We start from the raw sequence: 9,024 nt of genomic DNA on the forward strand, positions 1-9,024 counted from the left end.
TTAAATTTCATGTAAGTTAAAATTCTCTCTAATCTCCTCCAAATCACTTACTCCCTCCATTTTTATATGTAAGGCCACTTTGTATTTTAAGCTAAAACTTAGACCAAAATTTGATCAATAAAATATAAGTTATATGACATTGAAAATATATTGTTGGATATAACTCATGTTTTGTTGTTCAAATTGTTAGTCAAAGTTCTACCTTAAAATGCGTGGTGGCTTTATATTTTGGGATGGACGGAGTAGTAGGGGATTAACCGATCAAGGCCTAATGGGGACATTCAAAAGGTTACAAGGAAAATCTTCTAAGTCAAAATCTTCTGCTGATCGAGCTCTTAGCTGGGGGAACAGTTAAGAGACAGTGAACTTCGACAAAAAAAAAATTTATCTGGAAGGTTGGAAACTCGGCTCAAATGCAAGCCAGGAGGGGACAGCATTTGTTGGGTCAAACGCAGAAACACGGTAAAAATAGGTCACGAACCGTACTCAAGTTACAACCAGGGGCTTCAACTGTCTCATTAACAAGTCCATCCAACAAACTGAATGGATATTTAGCTCTAAAGCGGATTTGTGATGGATATCTCAGTTTCTTCCTGGTGTTCGCTTCAGATCGTCTCTCACTGGTTCAGTGAATCAATTCATCAATCAATGACAGATCTGAAGTGTGGGGGGTTGTGTCTGATATCAAGATGTTCGCGGCTAGCTTTTCTTCAGTTTCTTTTCACCATGTCAGGCGTTCTTTGAATGTTGCTGCATTCTTCAGTTTCTTTTCGCCATATCAGGCGTTCTTTGAATGTTGCTGCACACATACAGCTAGGTCGTGTGAGTTTGCTGTTTCTCCTGTGATTTACTACTCTGCTCATAAAGTGCAACATTCTCTACAAAAAATCTATCAAAGAGAACATAACACCTCAGATACAGATCAATGCACAGCACACAACGAGCCTTTTTATTTATCAACTTCAACATATAACATGTTTTTATTTAGATATAAGACAACAAACAAGCTAATTAGCTATAGTAACCGACTGGCTTCCAGGATTATTTGTAGCTCATATACCTCAAAGAACAACATCACTAAGCAATTTCTTTCTTTTTTCGCTTTCAAAAATGCTCATGGGAAAGCCACAATTTTTTAGCCTCTCTGAAGTTCTACACATCAAGGTACTTGCTGGCTGTGTGAACATCCTTGTCTCCTCTTCCACTGCAGTTCAGCACCACCCTAACACCATCTGGCAGTGTCGGGCAGAGCTTCTCAAGGTAGGCAAGTGCGTGGGACGTCTCCAGGGCAGGGATGATGCCCTCCAACCGAGAGGTGCGCTTGAAAGCTGCATGTGGAGATCAGCAGGGGAAGGAGTTAGTTGCTGAAGATAGCATACACGAAAGGAGCTGTTTAGGCTAATGAACCAGTTTTCAACCAAAATCAAACCAACAGGCTTAATGCAAGTTATTGTTGCCCATCTGAAAAGCAGCATGCTAATTGGCTTACTTAACAGAATATCAATATCACATCATTATGCGCTGCAAAATTCAAGAATATTACTCAACATTGTGCCAGTGAGGACTGAAAGCTATCATGGTTTAAAGATTTGTCCATCTTATATTTTCTAAAATTCAGTCACTTGCAGCCAATATCCAAGTTATTGATAAAGCATGCTGAATAAAAAATACCACAAGTTATTTATTTGTAACTCAGTCACCTGCAGATACCTTGGGGTTACATTCATTATATATTGCAATATTATTATGTGATGCAATATCCAAGATTGCAACATTGACTATATATGATTACCCAAGTCAGTGAAGGTTTACAAGCTACCCATTCATAAGGTTTTATCACAGAACTTGATATTTTTGTGTAATACAGTCGCTTTTGAATGCCTTGCTACTCTCAAGAGTTCATCAGACCATCCAAATTCACATGTAATCTACAACAGCTATAGTGACTAAAGCACAATTTTGTTCCACTCACATCAAGAACATTCAAAATATTCGCAACATTATTCAGAACTAAAGCCTGCCACTATCAGCATTTAGTAGAAGAAAAATAACTACAGCCAGTATTCAGGATTATATAGCTAGTGATGTATGAAAAGAAAGAAACAGAAATAGTAGAGAACCCTACCGTCCAATGCTTCCTGATCTGTCACACTATCATATTCAGCACGTCCAATATCCCTCAAGAAACTGTGCTCAGGTCCAACACCAGGGTAATCCAACCTATCATTCGAAACAACGGATAATTAATCCACTTGCTGTAAGAAAATAAATCTTGCAATGTAAACATCAGAATATTTACCCAGCACTGATGGAGTGGGGTTCAATAACTTGTCCATCGGCATCCTGCAACACATAACTCAGAGATCCATGGAGAACTCCGACTTCCCCCTTTGTCAATGTTGCAGCATGTTTGTCAGTGTCTACACCATGACCAGCAGCCTCCACTCCAATCAGTCTTACATCTTGATCATCAACAAACTCATGGAAGAGACCCATGGCATTTGATCCACCCCCAACGCAAGCAACCAACACATCAGGCTTGCCACCCCACTTGTCCATTGCCTGTCTGCGGGTCTCCTTGCCGATCACCTTATGGAACTCCCTCACCATCATCGGGTATGGGTGTGGCCCAGCAACTGAGCCCAAAATGTAGTGTGTAGTCTCTACGTTAGTGACCCAATCACGGATGGCCTCCGACGTGGCATCCTTCAGCGTTGCAGTCCCAGCATGCACTGCCCTTACCTGTGTGAGTAAAAGGCAGCAGACACATGATGAGAAAAACAGCCAAGATTGTTCCAAAGAACAATATGAACGAAGCATTCTGCATCTCACAGCGCACGAGTTGCAAGACAAGTAATGGCCTCACGGATAACTGAAAGTGCAAGATACCAGTTTTGCCCATACCTCTGCACCAAGAAGCTTCATCCTGAAAACGTTAAGCGCCTGCCTCTCCATATCCTGCGCACCCATGTAGATGATGCACTCCAGCCCAAACCGCGCGCACACGGTGGCAGTGGCAACTCCATGCTGGCCAGCGCCAGTCTCGGCAATAATACGCTTCTTCCCGAGCCGCTTGGCCAGCAGAGCCTGCGCCACAGCGTTGTTGATCTTGTGGGCACCGGTGTGGTTCAGGTCCTCCCTCTTCAGGTAAATGAGCGGGCCGGTGCCATCGGCGCGCTTGTAGTGCTCCGTCAGGCGCTCCGCGAAGTACAGCGGGCTCTCGCGGCCCACGTAATCCTTGAGGATGCCGTCGAGTTCCTCCTGCAAATAGCAGCAATGTCTTGTCATTATAACTGAATTTGATTGTTTATGCCCTATTGCTTTTCCTAACCAGCATGGTTGCCGATTAATCTATTTTGCATTATTCTGGGAGAATGGTATTGGCTACTCAAACTAGAGTGAAAATTCTCCTTGCTTTGAGTTGGACACCATACACAAAAGGTAGATTCTGTAGTATTTTAGCGCCCCATGAGCACAGTTGGTCACAGCTACCAATCGAAAACAGTTATGGGAACTCTCAATTCATAGTATGCTGAGACGGCTTTTGAAAAGGGATTTAAAATATAAGCCGAATCTGCTGGCAGATAAGATACGTAGTACAGTAAAAAAACAACGGGTTCAGAGGACACTATTATTACGCAAATAGATTTGACCGCTCCCCACTACCACAAAACGAGACATGGCAGAAACTCCAACAGGTAATCAAATCAAACCGTACTACCCTTAAAGCCTCAAGTTCTGCGGGCGTGATAAGATAAGATCACCCCCACAAATCAGCCCTCAACGTCTCCTATATCTCGCACGAAATGGCGCCCAGACGGTCGAATAGGGTGAGTCGCGCGCAAGAATCAAGGCGTTAGATCCTGGAAAAGCGGGATTCTCGGGCGGTTTACCTGGAAGTCCCGGTCGTCGGCGAGGGCGTGGAAGGCGGCCTCGAGCTCGGTGAGCGCGTGCATGAGCGTCTCGGGCACGTACTTGCCCCCGAACTTGCCGAACCTGCCGAGCGCGTCAGGCCTGGCGACGCCGGCGCCCGCGACCTCGGCCCCGTTCACCCGCTCCGCCACGGGGGAGGGCGCCTCCGCCGCGACCGCCTTGGCCGGCCGCATTGCCGCAGCCGCCACGACGCTCGCGCCTCTCCGGGCCGGCACCGAGGGCGAGGCCATCCGCAGGACGGCGCGGGAGGGCAGCGGCGCGCGCACGACGGCGGCGGCGGCGGCGGCGGGGCTAGGGTTCCGGATAGCCGAGGTGGCCATTTGGGTGCGGCGATGAAGGTTAAGGATGGTGGAATCGGATTAAACAAGGGAAGAGTGGGTGCGGAACACGAGGGTGCCCCGGGCCGGTATATAATCCGGTCGCCCACGCGCGCGGTTGGTGGTTCCACGTGGTGCGTGGATGGGGAACGTGGGCTCGGTGTACGGGGACGGAGCTGTGTGGACTGTGTGAGGGTGTGTAGCGGTGTTGGTGGACCACGTGCAGGGAGGGGGTGGGTGCGGGCCCCGGCGGATCGGGCAGCCGGCTCGGTACGGCGTCCTCTAGTCTGACTCTTACCAGTTTTGAGGATCCACGTCGACGGCCCTACGTGGGCCGTTCTCCGCCGACCGGTGTGTTAAGCCGCTGACTGATCGTGGTTGGGTTTTTTCGACTTGGTGATCGAATCACGTGCTGCAATGCATGAGAAAACAGATAAGATATAATTTTCGCACTGAAATTAATCTGCACCGAATCTATTTTAAGATTTTCATATTTGGTTTTAATGAATTCGTGGATAAGGATGTCCGATTTTGAAGTAGTGGTACTCCCGATACGGTATAGGATAGCAAATAGCATGCAGATAAGGATTATCCGAAATTTAATTACTCCCTCCGATACATATTAAAAGGTATATCTACAACTAAAATATGTCTAGATGCAACTATATTAGCATTAAGTAATACGAATAGCAGGGAGTGGGATAATCTGAAGGTTCTAAAGTGGTTAATCCGATTTCTGAATCAAAAGGCAAGGCCAATCTTGCGAGGTTAGTAGTTACTGAGTTACCAAACGCACTTGGCGAGCATGTTTAGCCCTAAACATCTAAAAATGCTTGAGTTTTAGCAGCATTGTGTATCTTTTTTTCTCAACTACACAAGATATACTGAATGTTTAAATCTACTTTAAGATTTGGAAAAAGTATAATTATCTACCGATGAGAACATATATTCGACTATTTTTGTTTTCCGTCTGAATCCGCCTCATTCTGATTCGAATCCGCAATTAGGCACTCGAATCGTCCGAACCCAATCAATATCCCCTTCGATCCGAATCCGAGAAACATATATGGTAAATGATATGGTATGAGCAAGATCCGATCCGATCCGATCCATTTACACCCCTAATGAGAACTGAGATCATGTAAAACATCGGGGAAGGTGTAATTGGGTGCTCGTTTCGTTGCCAACGGCGCCCGGGTCTAGGAATTTTCCGAAGCGTAACAAAGCATAAATAGATGTCCTCGTTTTGTTGTATTAAATTGTAGTACTTCCTCCCTCTCATCAAACATACTTTGTTAATACTCGGATGTATTTGCATACTATTTACTGTCTAGATATATTTAAATTCAGATAAATCTTAGATAAGTTTCATAGAACGGATGGAGTTATTAAACATTATCTACGTAAGACGTTGTATGGACGGTAAGCCTGGATGACCAACGAGGCTGGAGGGATGCTTGAATCGCCTGACTCGAACTATGCATAGGATAGAAGTATTGAACTAATATAAAGTTTGAAATACGTATATTACCAAAAGAAAATTTTGGCGACTTTGAATAAAGTGAACAAATAATTTGAGAACTTATGTGCGGTTTTGAAATGTGATACTCCTACATCGAAAGGCTCCAAAAAAGATCACACGTGATGTTGGGGAGCAAGTTTTTTTCTCGTTTCCCAAAAATAACCGTGAGATGTATCTATACATTTAATTGAGCTCAGGTACATTCAAAACTAGATAAACTTTTAACATTCTTTTTATATATAGAACTAGTATTATGTGTTTGCCTCATTAAGCCGCTAAGTTATTTATGGATGGAGAAGTATCCGATAGCAGTGAAAGTGCGAAGAGGCCAATAGTTTTTTTTAGGTTCAATAGTTACAGCTTAACATTGCTGTCTAAAAAGAAACAGTGTCAGTATCGGTTTCGGAGACACGAATCATGTGAATATTGCATCATCTTCGCACACTTAAACTTGTAGCTGATAGATATATACCAGATAAATCCCAAATTAAATCCCCATGCCTAAGATTCCTGGCCTCTCCATGTTTTAATCGAATGGCAATCCACATGTCTATTTTTTCCAACTAGGCTTCCACCTCTTTTCATTGCATTTAATGGAAAAAATAAGTTCAAGTTATATTACAACAGAGAGGGGGTAGGGAAAAGGAAAGCGAGCTGGAGCAGAAAACCCACTGTAAATACTTGCCAGTGAATATCCACTATGGGACGAAAACCTAACACCACAACATATCCTAGCATAACAGGGTACAGCCATGGGCCGATCCAGGGTATACTCAATGGGGGCATCCGCCCCCACTCAATTCTCACTCACCTTGTAGTTAGTTAGGACAAGGACTGATTTGCCTCCACTTAGCAAAGATATTTTCACCACTTAGCTAATTTTTGCCCCCACTAAAATTTTATCCTAGGTCCGCCCATGGGTACAGCACAAGGTAACTAGAAAGTTCCACATGTCTATGAACTGGTGGAGTTAGTTCTGCACCGGTCGAACTCAAATTATACTTGTGTGACAGTAACGAAACATTGTACGATTGCTGAGCTTAATCGGGAGCCTTCCTCGATGTAGACACGTGGCCGTCGCATCTGTATATGCACATGCATGTCGGCGCTGTGATGGTGCTCTCGTTTTGGGTCTCCGCAGGAACCGAGAGAAAACTGCAACTGTTAGGCCTTGTTTACTTCTCTCGTACTTTTTTTCCCAAAGGGTATGGGGATGGGAGGGGATTTGGTGTTCACCCAATCCCCTCAAATACCCCTCCCCAAAAATACACTAGTATGATGGAGAGTTTTTGATTTAGGCAAAAAATGTGGGGATGGGAGGGGATGAGAGGGGATATCTCGGGATTATGTCGTTCAAAACCGGAGAAGTAAACGGACTAGTGGGGATTTTCCGGGATACGAAATAATCCCCTCTCATCCCCATAAATACTCTAGAAGTAAACAAGGCCTTAGGCATGGTTAAGTTGCCCTGGGAGTGGGAGTACACCGATCCAAGGCTGACACGTACCGTGTTGCTTGCAAATACGTGGCGGTCCTAGACACTCTCGATTGGGGTAGGATACGCGAGCTCGTGTTATAGCCTTATAGGTGAATGTGTGTATGTATCTATGAACGTCGTGTTTATACTATGTTTTGTAAAAATAATTTAATACTGTATGAAAATGATGCCATTTTCAATATGGACGAGATATTCTCGGGCAAAAACTTTCGCGGACCTAGGACGTGTTTAGTAGCCTACAACTACTTTGGTATTTCGGGTTCAGCTAGGTGTTCTTTATTTTGTTCGGCAGTCTAGGTTGCGATAGGGCTGAAAATGTTTTGGTAATTAGTTGACTTCATGCAAGCCTAAAAAGTATAGCGATTTGGTTGTTGAGTAGCATCTCACTTCTTATCTCTACTGGTGATATTGTTGTATTGCACCACCATCACACAGAAGCAAGCTAGTAGTTCATCAGCTGTTATAGGTGTTTAAGGGCATGTACAATGGTAGGGAAGATATGTCTTCTCTTAGTAGTCCACGTCATCTAGAGAAGACGGTAAATAGTAATGATTCGCGAGTACATCGAAGATGGAGAAGTAAAGATTTGCAAAGTACACACTGATCTGAATGTAGCAGATCCGTTGACTAAAGCTCTCCCTAGGGCAAAGCATGACCAACACCAGAATGCCATGGGTGTTAGGTATATTACAATGTAATCTAGATTATTGACTCTAGTGCAAGTGGGAGACTGAAGGAGATATGCCCTAGAGGCAATAATAAAGTGGTTATTATTTATATCTTTATGTTTATGATAAATGTTTATATATCATGCTAGAATTGTATTAACCGAAACATTAGTACATGTGTGATATGTAGACAAACAAGTAGTCCCTAGTATGCCTCTTAAACTAGCTTGTTGATTAATAGATGATTAGTTTCATAATCATGAACATTGGATGTTATTAATAACAAGGTTATGTCATTGTGTGAATGATATAATGGACACACCCAATTAAGCGTAGCATAAGATCTCGTCATTAAGTTATTTGCTATAAGCTTTCGATACATAGTTACCTAGTCCTTATGACCATGAGATCATGTAAATCACTTATACCGGAAAGGTACTTTGATTACACCAAACACCACTGCGTAAATGGGTGGCTATAAAGGTGGGATTAAGTATCCGGAAAGTATGAGTTGAGGCATATGGATCAACAGTGGGATTTGTCCATCCCGATGACGGATAGATATACTCTGGGCCCTCTCGGTGGAATGTCGTCTAATGTCTTGCAAGCATATGAATGAGTTCATAAGAGACCACATACCACGGTACGAGTAAAGAGTACTTGTCAGGAGACGAGGTTGAACAAGGTATAGAGTGATACCGAAGATCAAACCTCGGACAAGTAAAATATCGCGAGACAAAGGGAATTGGTAATATATGTGTATGGTTCATTCGATCACTAAAGTCATCGTTGAATATGTGGGAGCCATTATGGATCTCCAGATCCCGCTATTGGTTATTGGTCGGAGTGAGTACTCAACCATGTCCGCATAGTTCTCGAACCGTAGGGTGACACACTTAAAGTTGGATGTTGAAATGGTAGCACTTGAATTATGGAATGGAGTTCGAATATTTGTTCGGAGTCCCGGATGAGATCCCGGACATCACGAGGAGTTCCGGAATGGTCCGGAGAATAAGATTCATATATAGGATGTCATTTTATGTGAAATAAAATGTCGCGGAAGGTTCTATGGAAGGTTCTAGAAGG

General features: G+C 43.7%; 1 protein-coding gene across 1 annotated transcript; it reads right to left on the reverse strand.

The window, feature by feature from the left end:
• Nucleotides 1-926: 926 nt before the first annotated feature.
• Nucleotides 927-4,317, reverse strand: LOC127314449 (tryptophan synthase beta chain 1). The gene is made up of 5 exons (XM_051344916.2): nt 3,894-4,317; nt 2,905-3,261; nt 2,300-2,742; nt 2,126-2,220; nt 927-1,328 (listed from the first exon to the last, which is right to left on the reverse strand). The coding sequence occupies exons 1-5, from the start codon at nt 4,251-4,253 to the stop codon at nt 1,153-1,155; spliced, it is 1,431 nt and encodes a 476-aa protein (XP_051200876.1). The 5' UTR covers nt 4,254-4,317; the 3' UTR covers nt 927-1,152.
• Nucleotides 4,318-9,024: the final 4,707 nt, after the last annotated feature.

Source organism: Lolium perenne, chromosome 7 (genome assembly GCF_019359855.2).
Source record: "Lolium perenne isolate Kyuss_39 chromosome 7, Kyuss_2.0, whole genome shotgun sequence".
NCBI lineage: Eukaryota > Viridiplantae > Streptophyta > Magnoliopsida > Poales > Poaceae > Lolium > Lolium perenne.

Bases quoted from the DNA above. Each gene is read 5' to 3' on its own strand.
- LOC127314449 (XM_051344916.2), bottom strand. From the start codon at position 4,253: ATGGCCACCTCGGCTATCCGGAACCCTAGCCCCGCCGCCGCCGCCGCC. The intron at 2,221-2,299 runs GTAAATATTCTG...TTCGAATGATAG, and splicing joins CCCCACTCCATCAGTGCTGG to GTTGGATTACCCTGGTGTTG. The intron at 1,329-2,125 runs GTAGGGTTCTCT...CTCCACATGCAG, and splicing joins AGATCAGGAAGCATTGGACG to CTTTCAAGCGCACCTCTCGG.